This window comes from Heteronotia binoei, chromosome 5, assembly GCF_032191835.1.
Source record: "Heteronotia binoei isolate CCM8104 ecotype False Entrance Well chromosome 5, APGP_CSIRO_Hbin_v1, whole genome shotgun sequence".
Classification (NCBI taxonomy): domain Eukaryota; kingdom Metazoa; phylum Chordata; class Lepidosauria; order Squamata; family Gekkonidae; genus Heteronotia; species Heteronotia binoei.
In genome coordinates, this window is record NC_083227.1 from 49,768,408 (window position 1) to 49,791,657 (window position 23,250).

At 40.7% G+C, this 23,250-nt stretch overlaps 1 protein-coding gene across 20 annotated transcripts in view; it reads right to left on the reverse strand.

Moving 5' to 3' along the window:
- The window catches only part of CADPS (calcium dependent secretion activator), a 625,900-nt gene that overhangs the window by 73,741 nt on the left and 528,909 nt on the right, over nt 1–23,250 (reverse strand). For 12 of the 20 annotated variants that reach the window (XM_060239432.1, XM_060239424.1, XM_060239431.1 and 9 more), the window contains 5 exons: nt 21,681–21,836; nt 18,293–18,440; nt 9,106–9,120; nt 7,596–7,670; nt 2,808–2,891 (listed from right to left, as the gene is read on the reverse strand). In XM_060239432.1, coding sequence (XP_060095415.1) covers nt 2,808–2,891; nt 7,596–7,670; nt 9,106–9,120; nt 18,293–18,440; nt 21,681–21,836 — 478 coding nt within the window. The remainder of the gene's footprint in view (nt 1–2,807; nt 2,892–7,595; nt 7,671–9,105; nt 9,121–18,292; nt 18,441–21,680; nt 21,837–23,250) is intronic. The other 8 variants (XM_060239433.1, XM_060239440.1, XM_060239425.1 and 5 more) reach the window with 1 other exon arrangement.

Genomic DNA, 23,250 nt, shown 5'->3' on the forward strand with positions numbered 1-23,250 from the left:
GGGCAGGGCATATTTCTAGGATGGAAAACCACCGCCTTCCCAAGATTGCCCTGTATGGCGAACTCTCCACCGGCCATCGAAATAGAGGGGCACCAAAGAAGAGGTACAAGGACTCCTTGAAGAAATCCCTTGGCACCTGTCGCATCAACCATTACCAGTGGTCTGACCTAGCCTCAGATCGCAAAGCATGGAGGCACACCATCCACCAGGCTGTCTCTTCTTTTGAGAACGCACGCATAGCTGGTCTTGAGGACAAAAGGAGATTGAGGAAGAATCGCACTGCTACAGCACCAACCCTAAATCAGACTTTTCCCTGCAGCCACTGTGGCCGGACCTGCCTGTCCCGCATTGGTCTTGTCAGCCACCAGCGAGCCTGCAGCAGACGTGGACTATTGCACCCTTCTTAAATCTTCGTTCGCGAAGTCAAGCCGAGAGAGAGAGAGGGCTTTCCTCTCCCCAAACCCCACTCCTCCCAGGTTGCACTCCCAAAATCTCCAGAAATTTCCCAACCCAGAGCTGGCAGCTCTTCAACTAAGTATGTAAAGAAGGAGAATCCAAGCTGTGATGGCTGTAACTGTTTCCTCCCTCTGAACCGACTCTGTGTAGTGCCCCAACAAGCCACCCCTCAAAATGATGCTAGTAGTAAGTTGCAGTAAGTATGCACAGTACAGAAATGGGAAGAGAGGGGCTTCTCTTGAAGTCCTCTCTGCTCTTATATATTGATGTATTTATTAAAATGTTTCTATTCAGTCTTTTCTTGTGGCTCGAGGTGGCTTACAAATCATAATTAAAGATGCTGCAGTTTTAAAACAACGGACTAATACCCCTTTAAATAACTCCTGCACCCCACCCCCCAAGAGATACCTGTACTTATAGTCCATACAATATTTTTAGATAAAATGACCTTGGAGTGCTTCCTAAACATTTCTAAAGATGGCATCTGCCTTCACCTTCTCAGGAAGCCTTTTCCACACAGAGAGAACAATGGAGAAGGGACAGGTTCTAACTGATGCCAGGTAGGCTCCCTTTAGTGGGGAAACACCAGTAAGTATCAGTGGGAGGACCACAATAGGTGCTCAGGGTTATATAGGAGAAGATGGTCTTTTAGATATTTGGATCCTAAGCTGTGGAGGCCTTTAAAGATCATAACCAGCACCTCAGAACAAACCAGCATCCAGTGTTGCTGACAGGTAAGATAGATCCTATTGACTAGCACCTGACAATAATTGGGCTGCCCCATTCTGAGCCAGTTGTAGTTTCTAGGTTGTGTTCAAGGGCAGCGCAGTGTGGAGCACATTAACAATAGTACAGCTGGGAGGTTACAAAAGCATATCAGCATGGCCACATCTGCTGAGTCTAGAAGAGTGAGCATTGGTAAGCCAGATGCAGCTGATAGAAGGCACTTTTGGCCCCTCTGCCAGCCTTTTTGAACAGCAAGGCTGAGCCCATGTGTAAACCCAAGCTCTTCTCTTGCTCTGCAAATGCCAACTCTACTTCATCCACCATGATTGGATCCAGTCCCTCTAAAATATCACCCTTAATGACCAGCATCACCTCTGTTTTGTCTTCAAATTCATGTGCCGTAGCCACCTGACCTTGGCTTCAAAGCACTGGTTCAGAGCCAGGACAGACGCATCTGGTGGCTTTGATAATGAGATGTAGAGATTTATATACTGCTGACACTCAACCCCAAACTCACGAAGATCTCATTCAGTGGTCTCATAAATGTTGAACTATATGGGTGAAATATTATAACCCGTGGCGGTCCACAGGGCAAATCTCACTCTATTGATTTTGCTGGGGTGAATACAAATGGAATCCAATTTGGGGGAAATCAGTTGTCTGTCCAGCTGAATGAGTGATTAAAGGACTGTTGCTATATGTGTCTCTTTGGCACCGCTTCTATTCTGGCCTTTTCTCTTTTATAGTTTGCTTTGCTTAGCCTGTTGCTGGCCAAAAGGTGAGGCTGGCTTTCTTGTCATAATACCTGGCTATTCTTATCTATACCTGGCTATTCTTGCCTAATGAGCTACTGATAGAACTACTTTCTTTTCTGTGACTATTTGTGTGTTCATTTGTTGCTGCCTTGGTGTCTCCATGTCTCCTGTCTGGCAAAAGTTACTCTTTAGCCCTCTAGGCCCACAACCTGGTGTGGAAGAGGTGGTTGCCTCTTTCAAATGAGCAAGAGGTCTCTTGGGAATGTAGTCTGTATGCACCTGGCAAAGAGAAGTACAGTTGCAAGACCTCTATGGTTGTATTTCTCCTCTGCCAAATGAGCATAGCAGTAACTAGTGGTACAAGTGATGTGCTGCTGGTGGTGTCTTAGGATGAGGCTGCCCATCTCAATTCTGGATTCCACAGTGTGCTGGACTTGCACTGCAAATATTTCTTTCCTGTCTGCCAGCAATGCCCTGCAGTCCTCTCTGAACTGAGACTGCACGTACAACCTGAACCCCTTCATTCCTGAGCCATGGACTTACTGTATGTGCTGGGTATGAACAAGAATGCTTTCCACATTGTTCTAAACATCATAGTCAATGTTTTATTGCCAAAAAGTAGGTTAAAAGGATAAACAGAAAATATCAAAGTTGAGGAATTTCTGGAAACCCGATTGCCTAAAATATATAGAGCCTTCCTTATTATTTTATAGTTAAGAATCACCTTTCTTAGGTCTATGAGATATCTCTAATTATCACCATTTAGATAAATATACATTAGAAATGGTTTTCCTTTGTGAGCAGAATATTAAAAACTTAGATACAAAAAGCAAGGAAATTGTGGGGTAGCAATGGGAAAAGTCAACTTACAGTAAATGACAGGAAAGAAGAAAACAATGTCCCTTCATCATATCTGGATAGTTTGGCTAACACTCCTTCCAAAATGGTGACAAACTGGGGGGGAAATGGAGAAATTTCAATCACAAATTAGTATGCAAAATAGTGAAAACATTTTTTGCAGATTAAAAGAATGACAAGTTGGCGTCTGGAAATCATCAGTTTGGGTTTGGGTTGACTAGGCATATTAATTCACTGCCCACTCTCTATATTTAGAACTACTAATTCCATACTATTGTCTGATGAAGTGTGCTTTTAGCACATGAATATCACATTCTCAATAAAACTTCGTTTGTCTTAAAGGTGCAACTGGACTCCAACTTCAGACCAACTGCCCACCTGGATCTTAATACAGCTATACATAACTTAATTATTAACTGCTAGTATCTATTATTTTCTATTATTTCTATCTGAAAACAAGTTGTTTGAAAGGACAAGTATTTTTACCCCCTTTTCACAACTAAGAATAAATCCACAATTCCTTCTCAAAGTAGTTTGACAGTTTTGGCTTCAGAATTATACCCCGAAATTGTGTTTTGTCAGGCAAAAGTTTTTTTAAAAAATCTGAACATACTTTTGGTAACTAAACTACTAATCATCCTGCATATGCTGAAAGCAAGTTAAATGTCTGCTGTCTGTGCATTACAAAAGGTAATGAGTATACAACTCCCATATATAAGATGCAAGAAGTGAATACCAAGCTGGTTGTTTCCACTGATGCAATTCAGAATGACACCACTGACCCCTCTGTCCTACAAGTCCTTATATTGATTGTGTGATCCTTACAGTATTCTGTTGGTTGATTTAATTTCAATTAACAAATCCCTCTGAAAAGAGTCTGGAATAAAAAGTAACCCCAAATGACCCTGCCCCCTCTTTTCTTTGGCAGAATGCTTAGAGATCAACAACTTCGTCCTTTTAGGACATTTTCACTTATACTTCAGCAAACAATGGCTTGGCTCCTAACAAGACGTTCTATTGGTTCAGCAAGCAGCTCTTCCAACAGGACAGCCTTCTTGTCTGTGGGGAAGGGAGATTTTTTTGCCACCCCCCCGCAGACTCCTGATTTGCTTTACACTACTGCTTTGGGCCACTGACTCACATGATCACAATTCAGGGAGGACACAGAAGGCTGCATTGAGATGGGGGTAGAATTTACTCTAGTGCCTTTATGATCCTATGTGTATCTTTGGAATTCTGACACACAGTGCTGTGCACAATCACAAAATGGCTGCTACAGGACAAGAAGGAGAGTTGGATTTATACCCTGCCCTTCACTCAGTTTCAGAGCAGTTTATGATCTCTTTTCCTTCCTCTCTGTACAACAGACATCCTGTGAGCAGTGTTCCCTCTAAGCTGAGTTAATGTGAGCTAACTCACAGGTTTTTAAGCCTGTGGCTTACACATTTTTGTCTTAGCTCAGGAAAAATGGCCCCAGAACGAAGTAATTTATGCAGTAGCTCACAATTTTATTGCCAGTTGCTCACAACTTTATTATTACAGTTCACAAAGCAGAATTTTTACTCACAAGACTCCACAGCTTAGAGGGAACACTGCCTGTGAGGTAGATGGGGCTGAGAGAGCTTTGAGAGAAGTGCTTTTGGAAGAACATCTCTGGGAGAACTGTGATTACGTAGCTGGCTGCATATGGAGGATTGTGGAATCAAACTGGTTTTCCAAATTAGAGTCTGCTGCTCTTAACTACAGGAAATGGAGCCAACCACAAAATATCATGGAATGAGGTTCTCCATAACTCTAATAGTAACTCTTCAACGTTTTAGAGTGGAAGCTCTGCTCAAAAGGATGCCTTTTTAAATGAAAATATTGTTTTGAAGAATTTGCTTGCTTATACACAGCTTTCTTTCAGTCACACAGTGAAAATCCTTGTACGGTGGTGGCAGCTGGTGCCAAAGCAATGTTTTTTTAACAATCCGCACAGTCAATCAGAAGCCCTGCTAGGCAAAAGTCCCTCCCATCCACTTTCTAAAACACTCGGCAGGCACCAAGAAAGTTGTCAGTATCACCATAATGCTCACAGTTACCATACTGGGAACTCCTGCTCTAGTACAACTCCACTTGTGCTACTTAGGTTCCAAGCCATAGTTCCCAAAGTACAGTCACTTTCCACTTACAGTTTTCATTCTGTAAGGAGACAAGCACTGGAGGCATAAGTCATTCTTTCAAAAATCTACTGATTTTGATATTGGGGTGCTTTTTTATCCCAGCCCAGTTTAAAGTATTGGGATTTTATAAGATCTCATTCATTTTTGTAACAGAAAACTGATCCAAGGAACTCAAGAAATGAAATGTTATAGTTCTCTGTAGGCTTGAACAAATAATGGGCTTCATTAGAGGTTGGTAACCTCACCACAGACAGATACGTGCTTGAGGAAGAAAATAACCCACCATACAGCAAAAACATTAATAAAGATGGGTGTTTGAAATATCCGTTGGATTCTGTGCAATAGGCTTAACTTGTGGCATCAAAGACTTGTTTTGGTGACATTTTATTATCCTAACATACATTGGAATTTGGCTTGTGGTAGTGAAGATATTCCAAGTACAGTTTGTGAACATTTTTTCATACTTCTGTAAGAGGTGATATGGAGTCGTTGGGTGTTAGGGAGGATCACAGACCAAATTCTGCATTGCTAAATGTAAATAAAATGACTGAAACAGCACTATAAACGGATGCTATAAACCATATGGCATATACCAGTATGAACTCTCCTAAATTTGGAGGAGCATTTAAATCTACTTTCCTCCTCCAATCTCTGATTGATAATCTACAATTGCAGGCTAGCTGCCTTGGGACAAGAGGAAAGATGGAGGATAAATATTTTAATAAATACAAATAAATAAAAGGCTGCAATGTTGTGTGAAAAGTTTCACATTCATTTTCTGAAGATCTAGAGATTATCTTCTGCATGAAAGTGTCATGTGAGCAGCACTGATTTGGCTACAACTTTGGCTACAAACACTGTATGATAAACTATGGGCGTTTTCGCACTCACCTTCAAGTGGCGCGACCACCCTCTTCACGCCGGAGGATCTGCAGGGATTTCGCATAAGAAGCGCCGGAGCAGCCAAAAGAGCCAGCGACTTCCGTCGCAAAAGCCGCTCAAACGTTTTCCTGCTTCTTGGCGGTTTCCGTTTGAGCGGGTTTCGCGACGGAACTTTCCGGCTCTTTTGGCTGCTCCGGCGCTTCTTATGCGAAATCCCTGCAGATCCTCCGGCGTGAAGAGGGTGGTCGCGCCACTTGAAGGTGAGTGCGAAGACGCCCTAAGTTAAATAAAAACATTTTTTGACTAAAGATACAGACTACTTACGTACATATTTATAATCCATTAACACTGTGCAATAAAGGCAATCTAACTTGCTTTCATATACTGGGCAGAACATGGATGGTTACCAACTTGCTATAATATAATCTCTCAATGCATGAACTCAACTTCTGGGAACATAGCATTTCATGTAGCCAAAACAATTGTATTTGGAACAGCCATGTTGTCCCACTTCAAGAGGCATTATGTGTTATTGTCAGGGCTATTTTTGTAGCAGGAACTCCTTTGCATATTAGGCCACACACCCCTGATGTAGCCAATCCTCCTGGAGCTTACAGTAGGCCATGTAAGAAGAGCCCTGTAAGCTCATGGAGGATTGGCTACATCAAGGAGGTGTAGCCTAATATGCAAAGGAGTTCCTGCTACAAAAAAAGCCCTGGTTATTGTTTGTCAATTTTGCGAGCACATTTTATTACGATTGGCTTGGCAAGCAACTGGTGCTGGGTGGAAGTTGGGGCCGGCTCTCCAACCTCTGTCTCTAAGTTCTGGTGGTTTTAGTAAATGTATCAGAGGTATGTTTGGAGGTGGTTATAAAGAATGCCCTGTGGTTGCTTAGCAACTGCATCATATTCACACCACTTTATCCTGTCCTATTGAATCACTAGTAGATAAAGGAGAGCTAGCAGGGAAGAGAAGAGGCATTTGTTTATTTAATACATTTATAGCCCACTGTTCCATCCATTCCTGTGTTAGGCAGGTTATACATTATAAAAATAATATAAAATTCTATTAGATAATACACAACACTCAAAATCAATTATATCAAAACATGCAAAACAGATTTTTCTTTAAAAAAAATCTTAATTGGTAAAGGCCTGATGAATTTAAGCACTCCTCACCTTTTTCTGAAGGCTAGAAGGAAGTCAGCAGTTTGAGTCTCAAGGAGAGAGCATTTCACAAATGGGGTCTCATTGTTCCTTATGGATCCCAGTTTTACCTCAGCCACAGAAGGCAGCCAAGTGGGATATCACATGATGACTTAAGTGTCCAAGGGTAGTTGTATGGCCATTAGGAGAGTGAGATGACTTGGGAAGGGAAAGAAGTATGGCTTGCCCGAGATAAAGGGAGTTGGTGCAGCTGTTTGGTGTTAATAGAGATTCTTCAGAGTGGTGATACAGACCCAGAGACTATAAAGCTGATAGCTTGCTGTCCTGAGCATCTGACATTAGAGGACCACGTTCCAAACAGTGTGAGTTCTGTAGTCTAAATCTGGCCCACAAATTCTAGGCTGAAACCTTTGTTTTACCTGATCTCCAACGTATTGTAATCATGAGGCATTCAAAATGTCAAGAGTATGATCTCTCCTATGAGAAGCAACAAACCATCTGAACTTCTTAATGTGTCATTTTATTTAAAGTGCTTTTTAAAAAAAGAGTGATATTAACAGTGAATTGTTTCACCTGAAGCTGGATGTTACCTTTGCTACTAGAAGTGTTATCATTTCTTTGACCGTTTCTTCAATTAGTTCATCTATTTTTGAATGATACTGGTGCTAAGGGCGGAGGGAGAAGATGGAGGCAAAATATTATTAGCATAAATCAGTGGTAATTCACACATCAGTCTTTTTTGTTACAACATTAAATGATTAACACGTGCTCTAGTGTAGTGGGCAGTAATGAATTAACATTTACATGAAGTTTTTGACTGAGGAGCCTCCCATAGGATTTTGTGAAATCGATAATCTAGCTTCAGTTCCATGCATGCAGCTGAGTGAATGTTAATGCGAGACAAATGCATGCAGCAGAGGACAAAACCCAGAATCTTTTGGCTGTAAAGTAAACCTGGACCAAAGGGGCTAGCATTGAGAGAGCACATTACTTACATGGGCTCTTTAGTTCTGATTAGTATGTATCACAATTAAGACATTCACATTCTTTAAAGATCACTGAAATTACTGAGATGTGGCCCCCACTGTGGAACAGCATGGCAGCCATCTTGGTGCATAGCAAAGATGCCAACCATTGGCAGGAACATACAAAGGAGCTGATTCATAACAAGTGAAGCCATTGGGTATAAAAGGTCCCATGCTTCTAGAAACCCAAGTGGGATTTAGTTTAGACTCTACATTCAGCAAAAATAAATAAATTTCAAACATAACAAAAATAGCAATAGACCTAAATATCCAAAGAGCTTCAGCGTATGCTTGTTTAGCAGTTGAGCAAACTTGGGGCCTTTATGACCAATTGTAAAAAATGACTTGAGACATGGTTGTTTTGACTCATGCAAAAAATGTCAAGTACAGCACTGAGGCACCCTTGATTAGTACCATGCTGGGGCCAGGAGTTGATGCTTTGCATAGGATGGAGGGACATCTACAGAATATTCAGCATCACTTCCTACATGGCACCAGTTTTCCCCTGAAGGTGTCCCACTCAGATACTGACCAGATCAAACCTTGCTGAGCTACTGATAGATTCACCAAGGGCAGGGGGGCATAATTCCAGGTAAGACATGAACAATTTCTGCTCACTTTAACAAAAACATGTTTCCTTTTACAGGGTTTCCATTACTAAGCAAAGTCTGCAGTGTAGCCCTTTGTTTTGCCAAAGAACAGAACAAATATTTAAAAATATGATGGGTGTTCTTCCGCATTCTCCCTCCCCCACATTAAATAAAACACTGAAAGCGCTGATCTTAGTCACTGTATTTATTTCCACTTGTTTGCGCTAATGTTATTTTAAAATGTTAGCATTCAAAAAGGGGGAAAACATTAGAAGAGACAAGTCTGCTATAAATACTAAATCATGCTTTGGGGAACAAGGAGTGTGAGGGGCAATTAGAAGTGTGAGACATTGGTCCTTCAACGTTGACTAGAGTTCCTAGCTAGTTTGAGCTGCTCAGTGTTTTTCTCTTTCTTTCAATGGCACAGTCATATACTACAACAGGAACTCGGAAGAAAAGAACCAAAAAATGTAGGACGCACTTACCCACTCTTTAGCAAACTTTCAGATGATTGGGGACAGAAATAAAGAGGAAGGTGCAGAAGACAGGAAAAAGAACATATGAAGGTAAACAATAAATAAAAAACAAAATTTTCAAATAAAAATGGGACCTTCTAAATGGGGGCCATGAAAAAAGCAGCAGCATGCACAGAAACAATAAGCAACAAGAAATGAAATAATGAACAGAATCCCTTTTCACTGAAATACCTGAGATCGCTACCAGAGATAATAACACAATTCAAAAAAGGGGCTTGAAAGTTGATTGTTGCACAGGACACACACACACACAAAACATCTCTAGTGAGACAGAGAAATATCATCTTGGTTGTTCAGGGGGGGGGGGGGGGCGGAATATATGGTACATTTCAGTGGCATGGCAGCTGTTTTTCATAAGTTTCAATGCAGGCAGCTCCTGAGATTGCAGACTGTTGTTAGGCAACCTTGTTAGCTCACCAGGTTGGGAATGGCTAAAAGGCAGTCATTCTCTCATGTAAATTCAATCAGGAGGTAGCTGACATTTGGAAAGAGTCTTTGCTCCCAGAATTAACACATGAGCCTTATCATATGTGGAGCTTCCTATATGCCAGAATAGAATTGTCTCGTAATAGTTTGTCATGTTCCATTTAAAAATTGTTACATGAGCATTTTGGGGCGTGATTATTATAATACAAGATTACATTCTTATTTGCTTCTAGTTTTTTTTAAAAGAACTTTTTGCACTAGAATCTGTTTGATTAACCCATCCCCATGTTGTGTATATTTTATACCCATATCTGATAGAGCTCAGCCAGTTTATTGGGGATATGATTTAGGAATGAGTGTTCAACCTTACATGGGAGGTTTGGCATTCTTCCGAATCTTCTTCCATGGATTGCATCTCCAGACATTGTTGAAGACTAACAAAGGCAAAAAAGTGTGTACGTGTGCACATGTATCATTCTCCAAGAGGCAAATGCTGGCCTTTTTAGAGGATCAACACATGGAATACAATGTGGTAGGAGTGATGTGACAGAGTTCTGAGGTGGAAGAATAGCCTGAAGCACTACATATGGCAATATTTTTGTAGGAAGATTGTTAGTAAAGACATGGCACAGCAGGGAGAGGGTTAAACTAAAACCTTTCACTCTGTTTTGTTAACATACAGAGTGGAAGGAGGCTTTTTTTGTGTGTGTAGCAATTCAAAATTGCTGCTTCCCCTATGAAGTCAAAGTGCATTCAGAGATAGGCCATTCCAACAGCTCAGGACTTGACCAATGTATTCTATGCCTCAGTACAGGTGAGTGTGAATTGTTTATGTGAAGAACTTGGCAAGAGGCAGGTCAGCATCGCAGAGGGTGTATGCATGCATGCTGGAAATAGTAGGTAAGTGCTGAATAGAAATGGGACCAAGTGCTTGCAACCTGCAGTTGGGACAAGGCAAGAAGATGCTGAAAAAAGCTGCGCTTCAAAATCCCACCCAGTGATTGCCTCTGCCTCCTTTCTTCACAGAAAGCTTGGCAAAAGGCATTGGTGTGTGTGGGGGGGGGGGGGGGTGGAGAATTTTGAAATCCATAATTCCCCCCTGGCTGTTCTGTAAACATACCTGCTGTCAACCAAGTATGCTGAACAATGCAGGCCGATCTATATTTGCACATGGGAAGAGTGAGGATTTGGAGAAAGGTAATGCAGATAACACAGGAAAGGAAGCAAAGCCCATAGAGATTGCCCCCTTCTTGCTTTTAGGGGTGATACCACTCGAGCTGTCTACCCTCTGAAACTGCAACAGATGCATCCTCCCTCCCTCCTTTCCCATCCACTTCATGTGCAGAAACCGTCTTTCTCCAGCAGCCACAGTCACTTTTGTAGATATTTACTCTGAATGGTGGGATGCAAGCAGCACTGCTGAGGGGTAGCATGCCATAGCATGAAGGATGTGCTTAAACGGAACAACACTCCAGACGCATGAAGCGACAGACATGTTCTGGAGAATGCAACCCCTTGACATATGGACACGTGCTACCCACTAAGCACAGGACAAACAATGCTTGCAACACATACCATACACAACAATGGAACTATGTTGGTTGGACCTCATCTTTGAAAAGCACAAAAGGTAAAACTGGTTCTGTGCACAATATTGTATGTACCCAAATCTGGCACGCTCCGACTCTAATGCAGGGGACCTTGACCGACATATTAGGGCTGAGCATCAGAGATAGTGAACGTGCAAGTTGGACATGTCCAAAAGTGCTTGCACATGCTTTTGAAAATGTGGTCCATGGGAAATGGTGGCAATGCATGGAATTAAAATAAAAGGCTTTCTTGACTGATTTGGGTTTGGAGGTTTTTTTGGCTGTGCATATAGACAAGTCCAAAAGACATGCTTAATTTGCCACAATTTTATTTATTCAAGGAGTTTTGTTTGTTAGAGGTGAGGAAGGGAGATGTTTATTTTGCTAACTGTTCATTTTCATTGGATAAATTATGGGAGTTAACTGAAAGAATGGCTAGGTGTGTGTAAAATAATACAGTGTGAAATGTATTGAGAAATATATTTTCAATTAAAATCTTGTTTACAATGCAACTAAGAATAGCAGCAGCAGCAGCACTAGAATGCAGCCAGAAAGATAACAGACACAAGTCTCATCCTCAAAATGGCTTCAGCATTGCAGGCTCCATCTACACAAACAAATCTTGAACTGGTGGAACTGTTCAGAACATAGTATCTTTAGAGAAAGAAAGGGCTCTGGCTTGCAGAAAGCAACCATTACAGGTGTTGGAAAGGAAAGGTTCCCTGTGCAAGCACCAGTCGTCTCCGACTCTGGGGTGATGCTGCCCTCACAACGTTTTCACGGCAGACTTTCTACGGGGTGGTTTGCCTTTGTCTTCCCCAGTCATCTACGCTTTCCCCTCAGCAAGCTGGGTATTCATTTTACTGACCTCGGAAGGATGGAAGGCTGAGTCAACCTCGAGCAGGTATTGATCCAAACACTATGTAACCCCCCCAAATCTGCTCCTTATTTAGAACATATGTGGATAAATAGAGAGGGTGGGCAAATTCATTCATATTCCCTGAAGCTAAATTTTACTCGAGGCCTGTCTTTGGCCAATCAGATTTTTTTGGGGTCAATTGGGTAGAAAAGCTCAGGGAAGCAATACAATGCAAGTCAGCTTTCTGCCCTTCTGCTTGTGGGGCTGTTTTACTAAACTATGCATTTTCAGGCAGGTGATTCTGATGTAATGTATCTTGTTTGCTGTCCAGATGTGCCACACTATGGTTTGGATGATGTGGATTAATCAACAGAAGGCTGATGTATGGTGTGGATGTTGGTAATATGCGGAAGATCCTGCTTTTAAGCCTGATGTTGGAGTGGACATCCTTTGGGTGCCTTTCAGGAAGCCCTGGGACAGATGTACTTTGGCTTTGTGGAGATATTTAGTGGCAGGGAGTGATTCCTTTGACTCATTCGCCATTTTACTTTGCATGCTTCAAGCAACTCTTTCCAATGTGGGTTGAGGGATGGCTAGCAAAATTGCAGGTCTTACTTAACAATGATTATGTTGTCATGGCCAGGAAACTGCTACAGGCAAAGAAGGCAGTTCTGCCCAAAAGGGCAGATGTGTAACAGCCCTGGATCTTTCAGGACTGTGTATGTCAAGCTAGTCTTGTCTCACAAACTGATTCACAATATTTAATTAAGAAGGAAAAAAACCTAAAGAAAGCATTGGTTAGCTATAGTTCACCCTAAATCTGCCCTAGGGTCTTTTAAAATACAGACAGACTACTTTCTTGTATCAGCAAAATCCTTCCTCAAAAATCAGCGTGGTGCAGCGGTTAGAGCAGTGGGATAGGATGAGGAGCCTGCAGTTCAAATCACCACTCAGCCACGATGCTTACAATCTTGGAAGTAGAATTCTGATACTGGATAGTGAGCGCTACCACAAAAATGGCTGCCAGAAAAGGCAGAGACACACACAAAAGCTCAGAAAGTGAGCTCATGCATAATGCCAACAGTAACTCATCAACATGTCAGGCAGAACACCTTTTAAAATCCGTGTACTGTTTTAAAATGTTTTCTTAAAACACTTTGTGGGTGTCAGGAAAGGTGTTGGAGGGTGCCAAGACACCCATGGGTACCACTTTGGGGACTCCTGGGCTAGCCTCTGAGGATAAAATGGCAGAGAGAACTCTGAGCACCTGACATCTTAGAGGAGGAGCGGGATAAAAACGGGGTGAGACAAGGCAGATATAGTTGCCTCTGTATAAACAGAGCAGCTCCAACTATCCAGATAAAATATGGAGCAAGATGTCTGGGAAGAATGGGAGAGCTGTGACACTTGTGCAGCCAACTGCAAAATGCTGGCATGTTTCCATCACATTACTCAGTGGTAGTATACAGGAAAGTGTCAAGGAGTGATATGAAGCCCTAGGCAGCCCAGCATTACACAGGAATTGGTGGCAGTCTGCTCATTTTTTCCTGATATTCCAGCTACTCTGCTTACTCTGAGCGACGCTGACAAGGCTATATCCTGTGCTGCCCTTTAATATATGGCTTCACCTAATACACTGGTAGCTCACCCTCTTAAGCTCCTGTCTGCATGGCTAAAACTGCTGGAGCAGAGGCCAAGACCTTCAGGGGTGGGCATGGAAGTTGGTATTATTTCAGTCCAGTAACCAGTGCAAATAAAAGTCAGGAAGTTTCACTGCAACCAGGGTGGATGTCTGTGTTCTCCAAGCTGGTCTGCAGAATTCAGCTGCTAATTCAGAAAAACACCAGAAAACTTTATTTTTTGCCCCTTTTTACTACTAGGTGAATTAAGGCCATTCACATTCACTTTACCAAGCAGCTTCCATCTGACTTAAGTGTGTTAAGCATGTTTCGCCATGGTTTTAGCTAACAGATTGTGTGTATGCTGCATTACTTCTAGGACCATCTGACCTCGGAGAAGAAATAAAAACATATCAGACCAACCAGGAAATGTTTGATACATAAATTTATGCCTGTAAATGCATTAAAAATTCAGAGGAAAAATAAATATTTAAGGTGGTAAATTATGTCTGCCAAATGTCTGAACAGCTGCCTTTGATTATAAGGACATAGGGAGAATATGGGTGTATGTGTTTAGCAGAACGCGTCTTCTAGAATACATTACATCATTCTGTATCTATGCCTACAAAGGAACTGGAGAAAAAATGCTGAAATCCATGACCCCCAAAACAATGTCGTGTACAGGCTTCATGCTTCTTTCCTTCCACATGAAGGAATTTTAGCAGAAGAGGAAGAAATCGTCATAGTTCAAACAATATTTTCCCTTGGCACATAGGGTTTGTGTGGAGGATGGAAGAGTTTAGATAGCTCATTATTCAAGTGTCTTTGACTCTTCTTGCTTATGTTGGGGGGCTGATCCAAACATTCCCCACAGCTATCAACTAAAGTGTTCCCATACCACTGTGGATGATATGCAAAAGAGAAGGTCCACTTCAGAAGAGGTGTTCACCAATCATGTAGGACTTTGTTACATCTCAATATGAAGGGGGGAGGGGAGAAATGGAACACTGGAACATTTGCCTCCTGAGTGGAGGGATTTAGCTCATGTGGCCCATAGGGATACCCTGACTTTTGTGAATGTCTTTGCTTCAACTGCCAAGAGCTCAGGTGGTTTAGGGAAGAGGAAAACATCCCTATAGCAATCAGTGTCACTAGGATGAGATAGAAGTGCACTGCTAGCCCCACGGTTTACCACTATAGCATTTTGGAACGGGTTTGCAGGTTGGTCAGAGGGAGATGTTGGTTTAATTAGCATTATTATTGCTTAAATACTAGGATCCTTTTCAGCCTATTACACTATGATTAGTGGTCATTCACTTCTGAAAGAAATAGGAGAAAAAGCAAAGAAAAATGAGGTGGTATGAGTGACTGGGGTAAGTTAGGAAGTCATTAAAATGAATACAAAGGAAAACAAAAGGGATGGGAAAAAGGAGGGGCACATGAGACTCTGCAGTCCTAAACAGTAACATATGCACTAATAATTTACATCTGATTCACAGATCTATTCGTTAAGCTATTTGTTAAAAAAAATCATACCACAACAACTGCTACTTCACACAATAGTTATGTGCTCTCTCCACTACTGTGTCAATACCTACTCAAAAGAGGCACATGTGGTGTACCTAAGACTAAGGCTGATTCTTTGTGCGACTGAATTGCTGCTTGTCAATAACCATGACAGGTCATAGATTTGCAAGAATAACATGAGTGGCAAATTGAGTAAAATGAGGGTGGCAGGGGCAACTGAGGCAGGGTTTTCAGTATACCTGATGGGAAATAAATCCAATGCAACTGAGAAAATGGCAAATTAGAAACCTACCGAATCAAATTTTATACAGCATGTACAAGTAGTTAAGACTACAGAACTCCCAACCAAGGTATATAGATAAGGCCTATCAGTAACTCAGAATGTTACTAATTATTTTGGAAGGTTATAGGCAGGTATCTGACAAAGCGAGCTTTGACTCTCAAAACCTTATACCCTGGAAATCTTGTTGGTTACTAAGGTGCTACAAGACTCAGATCTTGCTCTTCTACTGCAAAGTGAAGAAAAAGGAATAAAATAGTGTAGAGGGAAGTGGAATATTTATTAGTTTTGCATACAGCTTTGCATTAGCCTTGTTGCATACAGCTTTGTCAGGGGGAGTCTTCCAGATTCTTTTTTGTTCCATTCCCATACATACAAAGTATTTGTCCCTCTAGAACTCTTGTATAATGAAAAGGACTAGAATTATCTTCAGTCCTTGCTTCATCAGTATGTCTGGCTATACATAATTTTTTTTAAATTATAAAAACTAATTTTAATATTACATTTTTTTAAAATTGTAGGAATTCTGGTGATGAAACAATTGGGTTGCAGCAGCTATATAATGCTCTTTGGAAAAGCTCTGTGAAAAGCTGAACAAATTGAGAGGATGCTATTCCTGACTTCTGCAGACATTTCAGATCCTTCTGGAGTTAATTCCAACAATATGTACAGTTGCCATGCTGTCCTGTGTTTGTTTGATGGGAGCTAGATTTCATGCTGTTTGCTGTTATGATGTTCTTCCAAGGATATTAGTAAGTGTGGGGATGTGATGTAGTGAGAACATAACTCATATGTCCTTGTCTATGGTAGCCATATTTTCTCTTCCCCTCCTTGGCTTATCAGATTCTGCTGCCACATGCTTCCTTCACATCATCTGCATATTATATACAGAAACTCTTTGGAGAGTCATGATAATACTCTATGTGGGTTTCTAGAGCCTGGGAGTACACATTTGGCAAAAGAGAAAAGATTTCCACCTCCATAATGCTGAGGCACAAAGCAACAGCAGGGGGTGGGGAAGTGGAAGCTTAATACTTCTTGCACCTGCCTTTTCTATTCTGGAACACCTCCTTCTGTCCGTCCCCTTTGCCTTCTTGCATGAAAAATGGGCTCAGTGCAAATATTAGCACAGCAAAAGTAGCAGGGCGGGGAAATGTCAGGCTCCTCCCTGTCCCTTCTCCTTTGAAAGCATAGTTCTGTTCATTGGCATAGAATTTGGATTTTTTTCCCTGTTTCCAGTCAAATATGTAGCTCTGCCTTTCATTTGTTCTTTCTTTACCATTGGAAAACATTTTCCAAACAGTACAGAGATATAATTTCTCTATCTACAAGGATCTTTAATGACTACTGTAAGAGCTAAACTGGATGCATCATCCATTGTCTAAATGCTTTTTATGTATGTGTGGCTTACTATTTATATTTTATTATACTATGTCCCCAAATTTCACCTTTCATATCACTAATAACTTAATTTTCACAACTGACAGTCCAATCAACCATGTTTAAGCGGAAAGTAAGTCCTGTCATTTTAAACTGGATATGTTTCTAAGTAAACATCCTTAAGGTTACAGTCTAAGTATATGAAGGCAAGCTAAGGCATATTCTTTGACCTTGTGGCCAGTGTTGAGAAGTAAGAGTAGAGATTAAAATGAAGAAATAAGGCAAATTCTACAGATCTAATGAATAGGCTAATTTCTGGCACTGGGTAACGGGAGTTCATTTATGTACATGCTTTGATGTTGTCAAGGGATGGCTTTACTGCTCATAAGAGGAAAGTTGTGACCCAGGCTAAGTAACAGGAAGTAGCTGAAAGAACAAATGTCACACCAAACAAACAAAAAAAGAAATGAAAATTGAAGGTCAAGATCCAATGATCACTGCAATCAAAGCAAAGCCTCCCCTTGAATCCAGTGGGCTCTGGATCAGACCTTGTAAACACCAGAATGAGGTAAGTATTTTAACACAAAAAAAAAATCGCTAACCCATCTTGACACAGATTCAGAACATGAGAAGCTGCAGTGAACAATCTTGTTGAAGAGCCAACACATACTGCTGGAAATAAGACAGGAGAATCCAGGACTTGTAAAAAAAAAAAACTGAGATGAAAAATGTTAAGCATTGTTTAAAGTTTTCGGAGCAAAGACAGATTATGATGGTGCATTTCATCTAGCCCAATTCAGCATGTCTTTCTACTTTATAACATCACACGTGGACGAGTTCAAGCTGCAACAATGTCTTGAGAAGTAAAACAAATTAGACCAGCAGATGATAAAACTGGACCAGTTTGGAACCTTTGAGTCATTAAGAACCTGGAAGTATTACAAACATAGTTCTGGAGATGCCAAATCAGATGGAACTGGATCTCTTTTAGGAAGCAAGTAGGCTTGACCAAACTTTCCTCCCCGCCTAACAGAGGGAGGTCTTATGAAGTTTTGTTCTAGTTCTTTTATTTTTTAGGAGGAGTTCTTTACCTGATGATTATCTGCAGGAGACCTTTGGCAATCTAGCAATTGCATATGTTTATCTAGCTGTTCAGCAAATACACATCTTGTTCCAAGGTGGAGTTAATGACTCAACATAAAATATTATCATGCATAAACAGGCTTTAGAGGTACCTTGTGCATACCACAGTTCTTACCAACAGTCACTTTTAAGTGACTGGAGTTCTGAGTGTCCATATTCAGTACGGAGGTTTGTTTGATGGAGTGACCCTGCATATTCATCTGCATAGTCTATATATATGAAAGACTAAATCCACAACCGTTAGAATGTTTCTGAAACCAGCGGAATATGAGATGGTATTCCCCTTTAAACAATTAAACAAAACCAGTATTACCTCTTGGCCCATTTCCATACTGCAAAGTTTTGTCGACTGAGCTTTGGCATCAACCATAACATTAAACATGGTGCATATTGACTGAGGGACTCTGAAATCTGTTGACCGGCTTGTTTTTTGCAGCTTTACTTCAAACGCAATCCTGGTTCTGTTAAAGGTGGCAGAAAAAAAAAGAACATCCTTATTTTGAACTTTTACAGACTGCAGGTAACAATTCCTCAATCAATGAAATATTCTGAAACTTGTAGGCAGTGTTATGCTACAGTCTGCTATGAATTCCATAGTGCATTAATGAAAGAACTGGAGCAGCTGAGAGGTTAGTGCATTGCAGCAAGCTTTCAAGTTTCACAGAACCTTTTTTAAGGCAGGCAAGAAGAAAACTACAGTGGAACTAATAAACTGGTTAGAAGGAAAGGCAGCTCTGATGAGATCTTGCAAGCTAAGCAGGGTTGGTGCTTTGGATGGGGGACCACCAAGGATGTCTCTGTAGAGGAAGGCATTGGCAAGCTGTCTCTTCTCCTCAATTGAATAAATTCAGATGTGTGAGAGCCGCAAGACATGAATATCAGATGTTTGAGAGTAGGAAGGAAGGAAAATAGATGGGGAAGGGAAAAAGGTGGAAAGAAAGCAACTTTAACTATAAATACATTCTCCAAGCCACTGGCTGGCTTGGCTTGAAGAAGTGATTTAAAGAAACACATGCCTTCTCCAAGCTGGCTGATGGGGGCTTTGAGAGCCATACAACATGTGTATAAGATCACAATAAGTCAGGGATCGCAATAAGTCAGTTGTGACTTGACAGTACATACGTACCTAAGATACTTGCTATACTGGCCCAAAATAGCTGTCTCAGTCAAAGATCCTAGGAATACCTTGATATGATCAATTTTGCCTTCAGGCCAGCCTGACAATAAATCTTATACTGTAATATGAAAACAGCTTTTGATTTAAAAGGTACTTTTCAGGATTTTATTTATATCGTACGTGAGTGCCAAGAGAAACCATTTCACATATTTATTCACATGTTTATTAAACAGTGTGGTGATGTTATCAAGAAAAGTGACGAGAATGCACACCTATAATATGGCAGCATTAAGTAATTTATAGCTGATTTTTACCAGGAACCAAACAGAAAACTTGCAGAATGATAAAACACTGTATGGGTGCTCAGTGCTAAGCAGTAATTATATAAACCTGTTAATTGCTTGACTCTAAGGTAATGCTGCATTATTGCATTTTTAATCTTTTCATAGGGGTTTGTTTGTCTGAACCCTTCTTAAGCTACTATAAGTTGTTTCTTTTGACAAATAAATATATAACACCTCCTCAGGTTCCACTGCAAAACAGGTAGTTTAAAATGAATGTATAATCATGTACACAAACACTGCCAGGTTCAATAGCCCTGATAAAATTTATTCTGTTGCAATCTGATATCCATGGAGGGCAGAAGAAGACAAGATAAAGACACTGGGCTGCTGCCAAAGTGGGCCATGTAAGTTTCTGAGCCCTCCAAGCAACTGTCAATAATATGGAAATGAGGTGGGGAAAATTCATGGTCTTGGAATGCCAAATCACGTGATGAGTTGTACTAGATTTGTGAACTGAACATAGCACTATCTTTTTCTCAGGGAAGCTTTCACTCATTTTTAGCTGCACCTTTAAAGGCAGTTATAATAAACATTGTGCCAAAATTATTATGGGCCATGCTAATCTTATCTATATCATTCCAATTTTGGTGTATGTGCTGACGAAGCAAGAAGTCAATGTTATTATTTTGGACAAATTTTGAGAGAAGATCGTACACCACTAATAAGTTTCTTCACTGTGTAACCCATCTTGAACTTTCAAGGAAACACCGAATATCATCCGGTTCAGGTTGAAATGTACTGATTGCGACTGTAGTCTAGTCAGCACCTCCAACCTTAATTTAGAGAGGAAAAAAAGAAAAGATGAGTGAAGAACAGCTGATGGTGGGGGGAAACTGTGGGGACAAAACTCATGGGGCCCATGTCAGCTGAAGGGCTCCAGAAGTCAGGGTCATGCAGCATTTAGCAAATGTATCTTGATATATTTTACTTCTAATGCGGTTCTGCACTGTGGCCACTAAAAGAGCAGGGAGGGCAGAGTACAGTAAACAGCTGAAGCTCTGATTGAATGCTCACCATGGCTTTCTACAAAGTTTACTACAAGGAGGCAAACACTTGCAAGTTGCATATTCTGCTAAACCCAATAACCAAGCCAATAATGGAGCACAGCAAGACCAACCAGCACAGGCCATGGCTGCTTCAGTTATTGCTAGGCTGCAGTCTCCTAACAACATTGCTGTTTCCAGCAGTCTGTTTCCCTCTCCCTTTCCTTCCACCCAGTTCCATAGTTTTATCTGCTCATCCAGATCCTGTAAAGGGGTAGCCCTGTTAAAGTGCTTTAGAAAATAAAAATACCTTTCCTCTTAATTGCTCTTCCTCTTTTCCCCTCCTTAATTTTGCTCTCTTGCTTTTCATCCTTTCTCTCCCCCTTTTAATTCCTCCCCCTTTATCCATCAGTCTTGGTTTCAACTCCTTCTCATCCCTTTCCTGGTTGGCAGAATGTACTTAATAGTAGTATGGAAGCAAAACCTTGTTAATATTAAGGACAAGAAGGGAGGAATGTTAATATTTCCTCATGATCTAGTATATGATCTAATAGTATAAGGATGCCCCCTTACCCTTTACGTGCTTGGTAACAGAATGCTCATCTGTTTCAGTGGTTACAGATGTGGAACAGAAGTTAGAACCAATGAAATTTTATTACATTTAAAAGATCATTCAGACAATGGGTTGTTATTATTGTATTGGTGGAACATCACCAATGCAATTGTTATTATTGTACTGGTAGGACCTTTAGCATCCCCTTGTAAATGCTGCTTTGATACTGTAGACATTAAGCTTCATGTTATATGATAATTACACAATCTATTTAGAAAACCTGTAAGCAAAATTAGTCTCAGTGATCCCAGTATTTTTCATCCAGCACCGCTGCATAATCAAATTGTCCTTGGTTTTGTGCTAGGTGAAGGCCCAAGGGTAAAATGCTATAGATGTCTTACTGATTTACTTACTAAAGATTTATTGTAACACAAGGTGTTTTTTTGTGTGTGAATTAGAGCCCCTTTCACCAGATATAAGAAGTGCACCCTGTAATGGTCCATATACAAGTGTGTGTACAAATATAAAATTACAAATATATTTTACATTAGACACATGGTTTGGATCAGGGTCATAATGAGGGGGAGGTGAACTCTGTCTGGGGCCCCACTGTGGTTCTTGACAACCTTGTATATAACCATGGCAGTCAGCATTAAATTGACAATTATCGGTGTAGGGAACTGTATTCAGTTGCTCAGACTTACCTTTTCACACAGGACTCAATCATATCACTAGCCATAAGTTTTAAGCGTTGCTCTAGGTGTTTCCCAAATTCTTCCTCGGGCCAGTGTAAATCCCTGATGAAGGTCTGTAAGGCATCAAGTTTCCAAAACAGATCTTCTGATGTTCCTGATCCATTGCTGGAAGGATACAATGAAAATAGAAATGACAGAAGTTACAACCTATATCTTGGTTTGTGGTAACCTGATGTGGAGATTGATTTTGCACATGTAGAGGGACTTAACAGTGGTTAGAGACACAGAACAATGCCAGAGAGAATCTCCATCATCAGCGGTTTAGCCATACAATTTTTCTAGTCTATCTAGTAGTTAAAAGCCTTTCCAGATCAGACAGGCATAGACGGTTATCTGAAAACAGTGCATGTGGTAAACATAAACAAAAAGAAAACAGCCTTAGTCAATAACTACAGTTGTTTATGTAGTTATTGAAGTTAAGGCTTTACGATATGGAGGGTAATTTCTGACTGATAATAACCATCATACACAGTTGTATGTGATTATTAAGGTTTTGGATTCATGCATTTAACCCCCCCCCCCACCAATTACATGTTCTAAAAAATTTGTTCTCTTCCTTCTGCCCCTTGCCCAAGACTTTCAAGGGAAACAAAACAGTGCTAACAAGTGGTGAGCGAGGACGCACTTTTTGAACAGCTGCAAAGAAATCAGGGTAAGGCAATTGATTGATTAACACTGAGAGATCCCTTTTATGTATCTCAAAAGGGTTTGGCTTCATTGACTGTTCCACCTCTTTTTAGTCTGGAATTGTTTTTGAAAGATCAATATATTTGCCAAGGCCACTGTAAGATTTAATTTTTCTTTTTTGCAACCAGATTCCTTTGATTGTGCAGGTTATCTTACCCAGATCTTCTTGGAGACATCCCCTCTTGTTGCTTATCAGACTTCTCTTCAGCTAGAGTTATACTCAATACCTCTACTTACAAGATAGAATACAAGCTTTGGTTTGAGCTAAGAAATTATGCATCTATTAGCCTTTCTCCTTGTCTCTCACTATCCCCCCACGATTATATGACCAAGGAAACTTTCACCCCACTCCTCGCATACCACTAATGCTAACACAGTAATTTATAAGATATATTTACACACCATGCATTACCAGGTCATGCTGCCATCGTCTATAGAAACAAACGAGAAAGGGTATTTCTATTGTGACAGATGCCAGCTGCATTGAGTTAATGCTACAGAAGGGAAATAGCACTAAATGCATACGTGGGCTACTGCAAGGTGAAAACCATACTCCCAACATGCCAAGAGCGTTCCTTTGAATCCTGTGCTCCCCAAAGTAATTATTCAAAGAATGCACTGATGCAGTTGTAGGAAACAGACATATCTATATAAGGGGGTGAAAACACTGAAACATGTCCTTAATGGGCAGAAGAAAGCTGAGGTCAATGAAAAGATAGAGAATCAGGCATTTTCTTTAATGGCTTATTAATAAAAAAGTAGCATGTACCCATTTCACTACCATCATTTCTGTTCAATTTAAAACTATACTGGGAATAATTACCTTTAAAAA